This window comes from Panthera pardus, unplaced genomic scaffold (assembly GCF_024362965.1).
Source record: "Panthera pardus isolate Hobbes unplaced genomic scaffold, ASM2436296v1 HiC_scaffold_2, whole genome shotgun sequence".
NCBI lineage: Eukaryota > Metazoa > Chordata > Mammalia > Carnivora > Felidae > Panthera > Panthera pardus.
In genome coordinates, this window is record NW_026526765.1 from 101365786 (window position 1) to 101382006 (window position 16221).

Consider the following 16221-nt stretch of genomic DNA (forward strand, 5'->3'; position numbering starts at 1 on the left):
AAACCAACAGAATTTGTGTATGATAATAAACATAAGATTTCACCAGTGCTGTTTATTACCACCCCCTAAAATAAGGGGCAGCAACATATATGGCATACTCTTGGAAAAAGGAAAACGAAAGGAATCAAAAAAAACTTTAAAGATTGAGAGAACACCAAAAACCAGGATGAATTGCTTTTCTCGCTCAATCAAGTGTGAAGACATTCTGTTAATAAAAAGATGAGCGATTAAATAGATGGATTTAGAGATTCTCCATTCAAGGCCAGTTGAAATTTCAGAATTTAATAATGAAATCTATGTTCTTCCCCCAAGAAATATTAGTAAATGTGAAAGATTACATTTCTGAATTGTTCACTCAAACACAGTTCTCAGAAGTTAAAACAGTTAAAATTTCTTTACTTCTCTATGTCTTTTTAAATAAGTGATTTCCAATCTTTGAAAATCGAGGAACTTAATTCCAATTTAGGTAGATTTTTTTGTCTGTTAAGATTTCTAAAACCAGTGGACTGATAGCAAATTGCCATATTGCCTAATTTCAAATCAATGGTCAAATTTTAGGTTTTGCAGTAATGCACTAAATGAAGGAATTGGAAAACTGCTGTGTTGTGTCAAATCCCATTCCAATAAACCTCTGATGGTGATAATGGTAACAGCTCAGATAATAGCCCACTATTTTCAAACCATATTTGACAGGAAGGAAATTTATAGTCCACTGTAATGAGGTGATATGTGGACAAAAGGAATAAACAAATAATCTGTCTTTGCTATAAAAGGCAATAGCACAAAATAGATAAGACATCATACTGATTACATGCTAATATTTTACTTAAAAAAAAAATTTCGAAGTGGGAATTACTCAAACATATTCACCATCAAAATTCAGGAAGTCCTTAAACTTACAAAGAGCTAAAAGAAGTGCAACTCAGAACTGCATTCTGCAATTCAAAGGTACATACATATAAATACATTTATACACAACGGGAAAAAAAATACAAACAGAAAACAAACCATAAGGTGCTTTAATGGTGTTCTCTCAAAAACTTACAGGTTAACCTTTCATAAAAAAAGGGTGGGGGGGGGTAAAGAAAAATGTTTAAGGATTACTTGAAGCAAACTACACAGATAATACTAAAATCCAGCAGATTCATAATGAAGCAAGAGAAAGAAAACCTATGTTCAAAAGACACAAACTATGCAACATTCTCATTAAACAGGCAAGTATGAACGATCCAATGAAACATGCGATAAAGCAGATGATGGTCCATTGAGAAAGTTCAGTGTAGGATATACTAATTGGAAAAAGAGCAAATAACGGCATACACTAAGGAATTGGCTTTATGAAATATTAAGAAAATGGTAATTAAGTTGCTAAAATCTATTGACCTCAGTCATTGACAGTGGTTTTAATAATTAGCCCCTGCCCTTTGGATAAGGAATAATGGAAACATTTTCTGCAGCCATTTGTGATAAAATGAATCCACTGAATCTCTTATCAATTTAAGCTATCAACTTGATGAGCATAATCAACTACTTTTTGGTTTACTTAGAGTAGAATCATACTTAGAACATAAACTTATAATAAAGCCAATTTGTAAATGGAGCTGTAACAAATTCACAAGCTGATATCCCACAAGAAACTTTAATATACATTACATTCAACATTTATTTGCTGTTATGCATTCACATTTAAAAATAAATAGGAAGTTTCTTCAGGTTCAACAGTAATTTTATAATGGTAAGTGTTCCAAATCTGAATGTCATGTATAGGTACTGCATTCTAAAGATAAAAACCCAACAAGATTTCATAACCATCCTAATACATACATTTTTGTACTTTACAGCAAGAAAAATCTAATTCGCTTTATAAAATAAACAGTACCCATACAGCCAAACAGCTATATAACTGTTTCATAATTGAAAGATTTCCTTCCATACCAATAAACATATCAATTTTCATCACATTAAAATATAAGCTTTCTATAATTAAAACATATAAAGTTAAAATGCCTTTGAAAACAAATTTCCTTATTTAGAAAACCTTATTTTAATCTTTGTCCAGTATTTCGGTAAAACCCTCACTGGCTATATTTATTCAAATTATCTTAGGTATATAAAAGAAAAGGATGTGCCTGATTGAAAATAAAATTTACACCTTTTATCACTATTAGCAAAAATTAGGGAGGGTGGGGAAAAAAAATCACCCAGAAATGTGTTCTATAGTATGGAAGGTACTCTTTAGTATCAACATGCTCTCTATCAATGCAAAAGAGAAACAAGCCTCCTGAATAAAAATCCTACAAGGTACTGCCTAAGTTCTCAATTTGAAGGAAAGTATACAATAAAATACAAAATACACATGCCATTGTTAACCAGTTAGCCACTACTACAGTGAAGGATATTTTTGGCCACACTTTTATAGATTAAAAAGAAAAATTACTTCCCAGCTGCCAGTTACTCTCTGAATTAATGTAAAATTAAAATTCATACTGTTCAGTAGTTATTTTAGCTGGGGTCCATTTTAGGGAGTATTAAACACACAGAATAGGAAAGAAGTGTTTTTCAAAGTCTCTGAAAACTGGTTATGGAATACAGTTAAAACAGTACGTATCATTACGGAGAATCTAAAATAGTTCTTACTAATAAGCTGGGTTTCTAAAGCTAGCTTTGCTTTGGTTTCTCTACGCATCTTAACCTTAAAGGCAAATAATTTTCTCTTCACCATAACAGTTCAGTCATATGGTACCTGTATTCTCTAACAACGTCTTTGGTGTGTTGGGTCTGTTAATGATTTCTACAAGCTGGTGCAACACCATAGGAATATAAGGCTGCATCTCTATACCTAAATCATCCCCAAAAGAGAAAACAAAAAAGAAAAATTTGAATGTTAAAATATCAATGGAAAATACTTTGCTCCCTCTATTCACTGTGACACAAGTTAATAATAAATATATGTATATAAAATTCATTTAAATTATAAAGAAAAAGCAATTCTAAATATACTAAGGCATCTCACAATTTATACAGTGCTTTTAAAGGGGAAAAAGATCTTACCCATTTGAATGGAGATTTCTCCAATTGCCCATGTGGCATTATTGCAGACTGAAATGAACTCTGGATTTAGGTTGGTTCCCAATATAGGCATGAAATCAGCTAGAAAAAAAATTTTTTAACAACTATGTAGTAAACTTCTCAACAGTAGTGTACTGTGCTTTAAAGGAAATCTACTAGGTGGAAACTGAAATCTAGGCAAGAAATAATTTCTAAAAGGTACGGAGAGTATTTATTTTAAGAAAGTGAAAGGGGCATTGAACTTTCTATGAAGTAGAAGAGGAAACAGAAGTTTTGGTCTATTTGAGATATTATTAAAAGAGTTGGTCAAGAAATCTCTCATCATGAGACAGAAAATTCAAATTAAAAATGAGGAAAACTTGATACAGCTTTCTGCAAAGCTCATTTTTTCACACACACAAATTTTTTTTTTTTTTTTTTACATCAATGGTTTTGGCTTTTAAAGTAACTTTTACCTTAGTGCTCAGATTATAGTCTCTAAATATTTTCCACTGAAAGGAATAAAGGCTATCAGAGAAACATCTCATTGCAGGGTAAAGGCAGGAAATGTACAAAACAAGCCTGGACTATTTTGTCATACCAGGAAGGACTAAGGAGCCCATCTGATTAAGCTCCCACTGCCAGTGGTAGGACAATTTGAGCATCATGAATTCATACTGACACTCAAAAAAGAACCAAACACAAACAAAAACTAAACTCTGAAACACAATATAGATACCTGTGGAAGATGCTGGGAATCAATTCATTATTTTGAAAACTGGTAAACAAAGAGAAAGAATCAAGTAATCATCCTGCCTCCCCTATAAGGTTTGTATCTCTCGGTAATAAATATACCGGTATGAAAAAGGACTCTATGTATGTATTCTCACTATTAAATGAATTAGAGTAACATCCTTTTTTTAAACCCCCAATAAATTCGTGGATTTGAGACAGGGTTTCTAAATCTCAGTAATACCAATCATTTGGTCCAGATCATTCTGCTGTGGGGCAAGGGGTGGGAGGGGTCGTGGCAGGGGTGAGGGGCTGGTGAGGGGCAGGGCACTGTATCATGCATTGTATGATGTTTATCAACATCATTTGCCTCTACCTACTAGATATCAGTAACACACCCTCAGTGGTAAACAAAATGTCTCCAGACACTACCAAATGTTTGGGAGGGTCGGGGGTGTCAAAATTGCCCTGCTTGAGAAACCCTAACCTAGAAAACAATCATAGCTGATAACACAGAGAGAGGGAGAGAGAGAAAGAAAGATAACTAGACATGGTGTACCTCCTGAAGAAGATACACATCTATATACTCTTAAAAAAAAAAAAAGAAATGAAACGCTTCATACAAGTTTAAATTCATAAAAACTAAATCGGTGGTAAATATCTGTAGAACAAGCTTTCCATAAAACAAGAATTGATTACACTTTCATTTAGAGTAATTAGGCTTAAACTTGAGGGTTTAATACAGAATATTATTCAAAGTTCAGAAATATAGTTGTTATTCAAAAGCACAATTGGGAATTGGACGAAGCTGGTTAAAGGCTACAAACTTCCAATTGTAAGATAGCAGATCTTAAGAGTTCTCAGTAAGAAAAAAAAATCTTTAACTATATTAAGGCGATGGATGTTAACTAAACTTACTGTGATTTTGCAATATATACCTATTTCAAATCATTATGTCGTACACCTGAAAGTTATACAATGTTATATGTCAATTATATCTCAATAAAACTGGGGGGGGGGGGGAAATGCCAAAAAACCCCAAAAAAGTGTATCATAAGTAAGAATTATTCAAAACATTGGGATACAGATATGAAAGAAAACCCAAAACCCATTTAATCCATGATTTTGATAGTCAAATCATAGTTGATGTTATTTAAGGAATCCTTTATTATCATCACAAAAGGCTAAAACAAATGCTATCCTACTAAAATAAAAACAAATCATTATTTACTTTTGATGTAAACTGTTTGAAAAGTTCCCTAGGATATCCGAGAAAGTACACTGTTTTATCATGAGAAAACCTGATTGTTATTATTTTTGGTTACCTCTAATCCAAAAAGAGGCTATTCAAAAATTATCCATAAACTGGCATACAGTCCCAAGGCTTCACAGGTGGCATGTCCTTTATACTAAATATTTTTCCAGCTTTTCTCCAGTCACACAAGTGCCTAATGAGCTGCTGTAGTTGATGATGAATTCAAAGGAGCAAGGGGGTTCCCATCCCACCTGCTTCACTCAGAGCACCTTTTACCAGTAAAATGCATGTTTCTAAATGTTGGGATTCCATGACATTTCAGTTTAATACAAAAACGTAGCTTATGTAAAACTATTGTTAAAAATCACATCACAGCAGTAGAAAATATTCATACCTATACAAGGCTTAACATGCTGAAAGCAAGCTTTCGTCAGGTCACCTAAGAGGGCGAAGGAACTCTGTCGAACTTCTGGCATTTTATCCTACAAGGAATAAGAAGGTATTAACCCCAATGTAACACAGAGAATCATGTCTTAATTAATTTTAATTTAACGAGTCTCACCTGCATGCACTGATACATTAGTGTTAGAATGTTACTTCGGGCTACCAGCTGTTCAATGTTGCCTCCAAGTCCTTCAGCCAGGCCACTGAGTAAATCAAGAGCCACTATCATAAAATCTTTATCTGGAGCCTCATACTGATCTGGTTGAGCATTGTTCAGCTGAAATTAGACAAAGTTTTAAAAGACTTACTTTGAATCAATTACATGAAAAAAATGTGTATGCATTATGCCTATCCATAGAAAAATGTTTATGATGCCCGGAGGGCAGATATAAGTATTTTTTAAAAATACCATGGCTTGTGCAAGAGTCTTCTGTACGAGGTTCACACAACGCTGGTACACAGGTTCACAGTATGGAAGGAAACCAGACTGCAGGGCTGTGGCAACTGAAGATAGGCACTAGAAAGAATAAAGTACAGAAGTAAATTTCTGGGTACCATAAAATTATAACAAATGCTTTAGGAGTGTACTCGGTATAATTCTGGCCATTTATTAGCCTGCTCTACTATTCTATAATAGCAGGTTATCTTTTCAAACCTCTCCTTTGGATGCCAGCCATGGCTTTAAGTTTGCTGCTGGTAAGGGGAAGCCCCCCTCCCCACCCATCAACCAATCAATAAATAAATATCAAACCTCAAGCTGGTCAGAAAGGGTATGAAGTAAAGTCCCTCCTACTAGCACCAAGTCCCAATGCTACTTCACGTAAGTCTGAGTATGTGTGTATATACAATACATTAACACATAAAATAATTTGAACTATATTAATTATCATGGTATAGCTCTGTATCCATACAAAGAAATGTAGCTAAATTCACATGACATATATATATATATATATAGGATCCATTACGCTTTTTCTATTTAACAGTATTTCTTAGTATGGTTGTAACATAATTAAAGTAAGAGCAGTTACATACTTACTCAGCATTTTAACAGAAATGGTTCAGAATGCAAACGTATTAACATTTTACTTATCATGCACACTCAACACTTCATATTTAGACATGTTGTTTTTGCTGAAACACTACTATTAGAGTAATGGTTGCCAGCTTAGCATACCTCTAGTAAAGGGAAGAGATCTTTATCTTCATCCTTTAACATGTTCCATTTCTGGATCAGTGGAGGCATTAGCATCTGAATATATTCCTATTTATAATGATGAAAAACACATAAAGCTCCACTATCATATGTAAATAAGTCCAATTTGGGTCTATGAAAATTAAAATCCACTTAGAGTAATTGTGTAAAATCATTACAGAATGCCTTGTAAGATTGAGTCTGTTCCTCTTAGCACCTTTAAAATTTTTACTTTTGGCCTTATCTTTTAATTTATATAATCTTACTCTATTCTTAAGTCATCTTCTATCCTTCTTGAAATAAAATGCATACAAACACATCACTACAGAAAAATCCTTTGATCAAAATAAGGGATAATTCCTGTAAATTTTATTCTGAATTTTTTTAGTTCTGGAACTTGCAACATGTAATATGGCTCTTGTTGTACAGCATGTTATAAATGATAGGTAAACTTACAGGGGCATTTGTAGAAAAAGATCGACAGTCATTTACGTGTCTTTTTTAAACGTTAGAATCCATAAACAGCTAAATACTAAATAAACAACAGTAATCATGTAAACAAGAGGCACAGATTCTAAAGGCTCTAAGACATTCAGAGAAACACTCCCCATGCCCCAGCACACAAAGCAAAACCAACATCAAAGCAAACCCATGAACCAAGTGTCTTGCACCGTTTTAAGTATAACTTATAAACACAGACAATTTCTCAAGACTTCTTATATAGCAATCATAAAGATGTAATCTATTCTTCTGCTGGGAATTTTGAGCTATAATGAAATTCTATTATTTTAATCCTATTTAAACAAATCCAATTCCATCACCTTCTTCTTAACACTACTAGAAACAAGAGTTTGGATTCTTAGCCAAACATACCTCCTCTTCTATACTGCTATTTAGCATTTTTAACTTATCCAATTTCTCGTTGTTTTACCTTAGTATATATTCCCCATACCTGTAAGTTCCAGCAAGAAAACACAGACATTTAGATATGGTACTCTAAAGCTACAATGTTTATGAAGTGGTGGATAGAAAAATACTTGGAATTAAAAGTTGAAATCCTTTATCCCTTTTCTATTTTATAAAAAAATTTTCATTTACTTAAATGAATAAAGTTTATTTATTTATTTTGAGAGACCGAGAAAGAGAGCAGGTGAAGGGCAGAGAGAATATCCCAAGCAGGCTCTGCGCTGTCAGCACGGAGCCTGATGTAAGGCTTGAACTCATGACCTGTGAGATCAGGACTTGAGCCAGAGTCAGACGCTTAACCGACTGAGCCACCCAGGGATCCCATCCCTTTTCTAAAACGTGTTGGTGCATTCATGTGATATACTGATATAACTTCCACACCAAGAACATATTTATTAATACCATCTAAAAAGTAAAAATACTTGCTGCCTTTTAAAGATATACATTCTTAAAGTAACTAAGTGTTCACATCTCCCCAAACATTTTCATTTCCACATACATGTTAACCTACTGATTTTAACTATGCTAGAATTTTTTTTCTTAACAGTTAAGAACAGATACTCACTGGTTTGTTTAAATGATGTCCTACTGAATCTGCTAAAGTTCCTATGGCATCATAAAGAATGAGCAAGTTCTTATGCTGGTATTTACTAAACGCGAAGACCAAGGTATCAAGTATATAAGCAAGGTAAGGAACAAGTTCCGTACAAGCCTCCTCTTCTAGGGTAGCAAAGGCACTACAGTTAAAAAAAGAGAGAGAGATTACTGCTGTTGTAGAAAAGGAATAGGTTATAATAGAGATAGGAAGCTACCTCTATAGTTTATACAGTATCTATTTACACTTTAAATGCCTATCTCCTTATCTCACCAAAACAGAGGCTTATTTTTATTGTTTCTCCCCCATTTCTTATCCTTTCCTTCAAAGAGGCTGTCACCTATGTGCATCTGCTTCACTACAATGGTAAAATCTAAAACTATCGTTGGTTCTTATATTCAGACATTCAACAAATTTATCTGGTATTTATTATTTAGTCACTTAGTGCTGGGAATGCAGCAATGAACAATGAAGAAAACAATGTCCCCATTTTCAGGGAGCTTAAATTCTAGTGACCGGTCCAGATGAATGAAATCAGAATTAAAAATGTTAAACGAACTTGCACCTTACCCTTCAGATTACATACTGAGTCACAAAATGACATTTTTAACAGTTAGTTTGAGATGTATCGGAACAGAGCGTCATGACCTCTTAAATGTTTCTCTTAGCAGGAGAGGGGAAATGGGATGATGCAGGTGGTCAAAGGGCACAAATTTGCAATTACAAGAATAAATTCTGAGCACCTAATATATAGCATGGTGACTATAATTAATACTACAGTGTTGTACACTTGAAAGTTGCTGAGCATAGATCTTAACCCTTCTCACCACACAGAAAAAGACAAAGTCTTTGTCAACTACGTGAGGTGAGAGATGTGCTAATTATCTTGATCTTGGTTACTGTTCCATAATGTATATTTTTATCAAGTCATACCACTGTACATTTTAAATATGTGGGTTATTTTTGCCAACTTTTCCTCCACAATTCTTAAAAATGTTGGTCTAAGTTCTACATTATACGTCAGAATGCATAGTGCGTTTATTACTACAAATTTACCGTATGTATGGCTTATCTATTAACACAAATGTACAAGAAAGGAAAAAACTCCAGAGTCTGAGTAGTTACCTCAATTTAGACCTAAATTTGTCTGGACTCTTAAAGTATACCTGGCTCTTCACTTCTAAAATTAAAGTTTGTATTAGCTTCTATTCTACCCACTCAGGGATTTCCTAAAATGACAGGCTTAAACCATTTGTTAGTGAAAGCCCCATCTTAAATTATAAACTGTTTATGTATTTCCTTTACAGCACTTGCCAGGAATTATGATTATATAGTTATTTAGTATTCTGTACTAGCCTCTAAGTTTAAAGATGGCAGGGAATGTAAACCGCATTTAATATATGCTTAACAACTAGTAGAAAGTTTAAAAAAAATACAGATTATGTCTGTAGGAAAGCAAATATAATTTGTATCCTCCCCTCACTTCAAAAAAAAGAAAAAGAAAAAGAGTGCTATTCATCACCCAACTCCCTTTGGTTCAACTTTCTTTCATCTTATTAAGAATTAGAGGTATCTCCCAGGTATTTCTGCTTCACATCTGGTAAAGTCCAACTCTACTTAAATTCACAGTTTTTCAACAACTGTTTCTTCTTATAAACAAAGTCAACAGTAAAGAAATTCTAATTAAAAAGTTAGGACCTATAAATATGTCAGGCCTTTTTAGAACACAAAGGTTTGTCCCAGAAAACTGGAATATTTATAGTAATGAAACTAACTGCTCATGTGATATACAAACACAGCTCCAAACATGACCAACAGAGTAGCTACTGGGGTATATTCACTAAGTGAGAGATGATGCGTGACTGCACTGTGGGACTTTCTATGGAGTTGTTGACCTTTAAAGTAATGATGTGAATCTACCCAAACTTTTGTTATTCCTTCAAAAGCAAGACTCCCAACGTCACCACTCCAGGTGTCTGTGAGAATCAGGGTAAAAGAGAATTCTGTTATCAAAGCCACTGAGAAAAAAAGAATGAGTTGAAGAACCAGCAAAGAATGAGGTCTAGTTGCTTTACATTTGAATTTGCAAAACCACCAGGTAAAACCTATAGATGACAAAAGCTCCACTAATGGTTTAATACTAACATTCCATCATGGAGTTAAAAATTAATTTCTCACTGAAATACCCACTCGAATGCCCCACAATGAACACTGTTATGGATTTGTCCCACCTGCAGGCAGCTTCTTGTACTCTCTTGTTGCTGTCCAGGATTCGCTTTAGCAATTCTGTCATTAATGGCTTCAGGTACGTATCGGGGGGCTGGCTGACTACCCAATGTGCATAGCGGCTAAGAGTCCAGCACGTTATTGAACGCACAAGAGCCTTTTTATCAGAGAGGCACTGAATAAGGTGAGGAATGAGCTCAGGCAAGTATGGAATCATGCCTTGCATGCAACCTGGAATAAAAAGTAACAAATCTTGCAGAAAGTGCTAACATTCGGTTACAATTATTTCAAATGAATACTAAAATCATACAAGCATCCATCAAAAACACTCAGATTATCTCCATTACAATAAATATACTATAATAATCTGTTTAAAATTAAGGAAAAAAAAAAAAAAAAAAAGGAATGAGAGCTAACTGCTCCTAAGTATCTTCTAGTAGGGTTAGGAAAGTTCATTTTACTTCTGCTACACAAATTACAGCTTTCAGAAGTGCCTGTAAAATACTTCAATTTCTTGTATATACAGGCTTACAGCTAGGACATAATAACGCTTCGTAGAGAATGAGGAGACTCTCCTACCATGTTTCTTACACTTACCTACGGAGAACATGATTTTTCTAGCAATGGGGATGCTTCTGACATTAGTCCTCTCATTCTGTTCCCTTTACTGTAACAGAAGCATTTGTGAACTATCTGGGTGTTGTTAGAGATAAGCCGATGGCTGTTAAAGAATAGTTCACTGTTAAAGGTAAAACTTATCCTAAGATGGCTTCTGAATTCAAATATCTTTTTTAAGTTAATGTAGATCATAGTATTGTCTATTTCACATCAGCAACACAAGAGAGTATGTGAATTCCAGACTGAAGAGTCTGCTTATAGGGTAACACTCTTTAAAGTGGGCCATCTGCATTAGTGCCTGTAAGGACTTCACAGTTCAGTTCTGACTTAGACTTACCTTCAGCAATTGCTCCTAAAACCAAGATGCCGGATTCTTTAACAACCCATTCATGATGAAAAAGTAATTCTTTCAAAAGGGGCAAAATATGTGGCAAAAGCTCATCACGATACACATTTGCAAGAACATCTAGGGCAGCAGCAGAACATTTTCCTAAAGAAATATTTAATTCAAAAATTTTATATTAAACTCTATTATCATTAACTCTTATTATCATGACTGTTGGTTACATGCATGACACTTTATTCATACATCTACCATTTCAAAGAATTTAATTAAATAGGACACAGTCTATCTCTATAAACAAGAAATACTTTTTTATGACCAAGAATGAGCAAACTAACCTGCAGCAAAATGTGTACATTTATTACTTCTACTTAACATTCTTAGGGCTAGATCATTCAGAATCAAATACATAATGACTTAGTGGGAGGTTAAGCAAATAAATCTGAACAAATCACCAGCGCATGAAGCATAAAATATGCTGGAAAGCACTCTCTCCAGACAAAGAACTATTAGCCAAGGAACTATGTATCAATCCAGATTTCATTTAATGCAATAATTAAGAAAACAAAATGGTAACAAAAATTAAGTATAAAATTTTTTTTCCAATGTGATTAGGCATACTAAATAGTTGATCACAAACTGTTAAACAATAGTAAAATCCTTTTTTAAAAAAGGCTGTTAAACTAGCTACAAGTAACACCTTACATAACAGTAAGAGTCTTAGTTATACTGTATGGCAGAACCATACCAATGAGTATTAAATTACCATGAGAGAGAATGAAATCTTTATATACTGATATAGAATGAGTTATACAATAAATGGAAAAGAACCAAGAAAATACACAAAATCAATTTCATTTCACTGCTGTAAAGTCAACCTCTTCTCCAGGAAAAGGTATACATGTTTTTTCCACAGGTACACAGAAAAACTTCTGGAAAGATATAAAAATGGGTGGGATGTGAAGGGGAAGTAGTTCCTTTCCCCCAACTCAATGAACATTATTACTTTTGTAATGTTATCTACATTATAATCTGAATCCATCCTGCTCCCAGCCTACAGGGATATATTGGGAGGAGGTAGAGTAGCACCTCACTGTGCAGTTTTTTGTACTTCATGATTTGTTACCCTTGGTTAAGTGCAGTCTAAAAGCAGATGATCCTCTTTTTAAAAAATTTTTTTAATGTTTATTTACTTTTGAGAGAGAGAGACCGACGCCAAGCAGGGGGTTGCAGAGAGAGGGAGACACAGAATCTGAAGCAGGCTTCAGTCTCTAACCTGGTCAGCACAGAGCCCGACATGGGGCTCAAATTCACAAACCACAAGGTCATGACCTGAGCTGAAGTCACAAGCTTCAACGACTAAGGCACCCAGGCACCCAATATAACTGTTCTATTTTACTATTATGATTGTTAATCTCTTATGATGCCTGATTTATACATTCAACTTTATCATAGGTATGTATGTATGTACATGCGCACACACACACACAAAATAGTACTTAGAGGGTCTGGTACTATCTGTGAGTTTCAGGCACCCACTGGGGGTCCTGGCACATATCCCCTCGTGGATTACAGGGGGCTACTATAATTTGTGGCAGCAGTGAAGACCTCGTGTTCTCTTGTGGGAGATTTGGAGCCCAAGATTAAATATGCCATTAGTACTAGCTATGTTAACCAACTTTGGGCAAGTTTCTCTTTTTGCAGTTTCCTTACCAACCTAAGGCTGTTGTAAGATTAAATGGGATACACATGCCAAGTCCTTGGCCTAGTGCTGGGCACATTGGGCACTCTAAGGAACAGAAAACTAAATGGGCAACAGAGGAATTAGCATTATTTAACCAAATGAATTACACAGTTCAGTCTGATAATTCATGGCTTTAACTGTTTCATCAGTTATTAGAAATCCCAACACTCTGAATTATAGCCGTGGTTCTTAACTAGGCATAATTTTGTTTCCCAGGGGACAATGGGCAATGTCTGGAGACACTGGTGGTCATGACAACTGTGTGTGTGGGGGGGTGGGTGCTGCTCCACGTTCTACAATGTACACAACAGCCACCACAACAAAGAACCATGTGGCAAAATGTCAACAATGTGGAGGTTGAGAAACCTTGAACTAGAGCATGAAACTTTAAGGACCAGCACAGAAACAAAAACAAAACACAGGTGTCTAGATTCCTCATTTCATTAGTGTGTGGGGCGGAATGTTGGCTCAATAGATGATTTCGATTTGCAATTAAGTTTGAAAATAAATAAGAGTTTTAAAAACTTCATTTGTAACTTTGAGAATGAGAAAACAATTTATATTATTTTAGCGTTATCCTTGATAATCAACAGGCAAATTATCATGAAAAATAAGTTTATATCAAGAAAACAGGAAAACCTTGCGGCCAATGTTCCTATCTTATAATGTCAAACAAAATGTACGGCCTTTTGAAAAATGGCAGTTTGAGGTAAGAAGTCTCTAAGAAGCATAATCACATCTACTAGGATAGCTATAAAATAAGTGACAACAAATGCTGGCAAGCATATGCAGAAACCACAACCGTAAGATAATGCTGGTAAGAAAGTAAATGATGGCGCCACTGTGGAAAACAGCCTGGTAGTTCCTCAAAAGCTTAAACACAAAGATATACCATATGACCCAGTAATCACACTTCTGTCTATATCCACAAGTGAAAACATATGTCCACACACAAACTTTACATTAACATTCTTAGCATCATTACTCACAATAGCCAAAAGGGAGAACAAAATGTCCATCAAGTGATGAATGGATAAATAACATGTGGCATATCCACACAATGAATTATTTTTCCACATTAAAAAGAAATGAAGTGGGGCGCATGGGTGGCTCAGTCCGTTGAGCGTCCGACTTCGGCTTGGGTCATGATCTCACGGTTTGTGAGTTCAAGCCCCGTGTCGGGCTCTGTGCTGACAGCGCAGAGCCTGAAGTCTGCTTCAGATTCTGTGTCTCCATCTCTCTCGATGCCCCTCCCCCACTCGTATTCTGTCTCTCCCTCTCTCAAAAATAAACATTAAAAAAAAAATTAAAAAGAAATAAAATACTGATACACACCATAACACAAACAAATATTGAAAACATCCTAAGTGAAAGAAGGCAGTCATGAAGGACCACATATTGTATGATTCCATTTATAGGAAATGTCCAAAATAGGCAATTCCAGAGAGACAGAATAGAGACTGGTAGTTGCTTTGGGCTGGGGGACTGGAAGAAATATGGGGAGCGACCTCTAATAAGAATGGGGTTATTTTTAGGGTGACGAAATCATTCCAAAATTTACTGGGGTGATGGTTCCATAACTCTGAATATACGAAAATGACTAAATTGTACCCTTTAATGAGGGCACTGTACAATTATGTGTATGATTTCTCAATGAAGTTGCTATCAAAGCAGGCAACTGTATTCTTCCCTCTGACTTACTTAGATTCCAGTCAGAAATTGTATCGTCATCATCAATTTCATCGTCATCATCGTCTTCCTCTTCAATTCCATCTTCATCGTGCTGCTGAGCCACTGTCCTCGATCGATGAAAACGTGGCCTTATATCTTGTTCACTATCAGGAATTGTTTCATCTTCTTCAACATCACCCTGTTTTAAGAAAAATTTTGATAATACTCAAACAGCATTATAAGCTAATAACATGTACATGCATAAAAGAATCAGAATAAGGAGAGATGGTGCCATGCACATGGTTTTGAAGTACACCTCTTTGTTAAGAACCACTCTCCTCTGTGCAGAAAACAGTTCTGTGTTAAGGGGAGAAGGAACTATCATGTAACACATGTCAGGTATCAGGCACTTTTAATCTCATTATAGTATTGCCTCCCATCAACTGGTATAATCTAGAGTACCTGAATAAGACTGAGATCATATTCAATATAGCTTAAAATAAGCTACAAATAATTTGAATCAAGAGGAAATTTCTCTACTAGTGTCACCATCTGGTTCCAATGAAGTTAGCCTGTTATCACTCAAACTCATCGTTTGCTTCTCTGCACTTTGCAGCACATTATACGTAATAGGAAATAGATTTACACAGGGTCTATTTTAAATAAATGTTCTATCAGTCAACTTCAAAGATTCTCTAAGTCAAAAGAAAAAAGCTTCCCTATTTATCAGAAAAGTTTCCTTACCTTAAGAAGGATAATATCTATATCTGAGTACTTCATGCCATTCACTAACACAGGAATCAATCTATAAAGAGAGAAATTCATGAAACAAAGAACTAAAGATTTCCTAAGAATTTTTAAGCAAACTTAATGACCTTTTGTATACTAGTAATACCGAAGAGCCAACCATCCCTGCCAGTACTGTCTTAGGGCATATTCTGTGATGTCTGCCCTTTTCAAATGACAAGTATTCCTCATTTATATCCCAGGCCTTTTACATACTCATGCATGGGATCTGTTGGATGGAATCTTAGGATAAGGTAGCTTATCAATAGTGGTTAGAAAAAGAACGAGACACCAAAATAAATTACAGTATAGTTAAAATGAAACAAAAACATGTAAAAACACATATAGCATTTGAGTTGCCATTTAAGTTAAAAGTAATGAGATTAACTATGTAATTACTTGTATAAAGAGACTATCTAGGAAAGATATACAAGAAAATGGTATCTTTGGAGAAGAAGCTGAACAGACTAAAAAGGGATAAAATTAATCATTTATTTCTACATAGTGTGACATTTTCACAATGAGCCTACATTATTTGTACTTCTTTTAATAAAAGAGAGGATAATGTTCAGAATGTTAAACATACTAAGTCTAAAGT

At 34.8% G+C, this 16221-nt stretch overlaps 1 protein-coding gene across 1 annotated transcript in view; it reads right to left on the reverse strand.

Moving 5' to 3' along the window:
- TNPO1 (transportin 1) overlaps nucleotides 1-16221 on the reverse strand; it is a 96707-nt gene that overhangs the window by 12867 nt on the left and 67619 nt on the right. The window contains exons 10-20 of the mRNA XM_053907274.1: nucleotides 15582-15642; nucleotides 14868-15036; nucleotides 11417-11569; nucleotides 10467-10692; nucleotides 8206-8377; nucleotides 6657-6743; nucleotides 5889-5996; nucleotides 5598-5756; nucleotides 5430-5517; nucleotides 3052-3150; nucleotides 2744-2839 (exon numbers count right to left, since the gene is read on the reverse strand). Coding sequence (XP_053763249.1) covers nucleotides 2744-2839; nucleotides 3052-3150; nucleotides 5430-5517; nucleotides 5598-5756; nucleotides 5889-5996; nucleotides 6657-6743; nucleotides 8206-8377; nucleotides 10467-10692; nucleotides 11417-11569; nucleotides 14868-15036; nucleotides 15582-15642 — 1418 coding nt within the window. The remainder of the gene's footprint in view (nucleotides 1-2743; nucleotides 2840-3051; nucleotides 3151-5429; nucleotides 5518-5597; nucleotides 5757-5888; nucleotides 5997-6656; nucleotides 6744-8205; nucleotides 8378-10466; nucleotides 10693-11416; nucleotides 11570-14867; nucleotides 15037-15581; nucleotides 15643-16221) is intronic.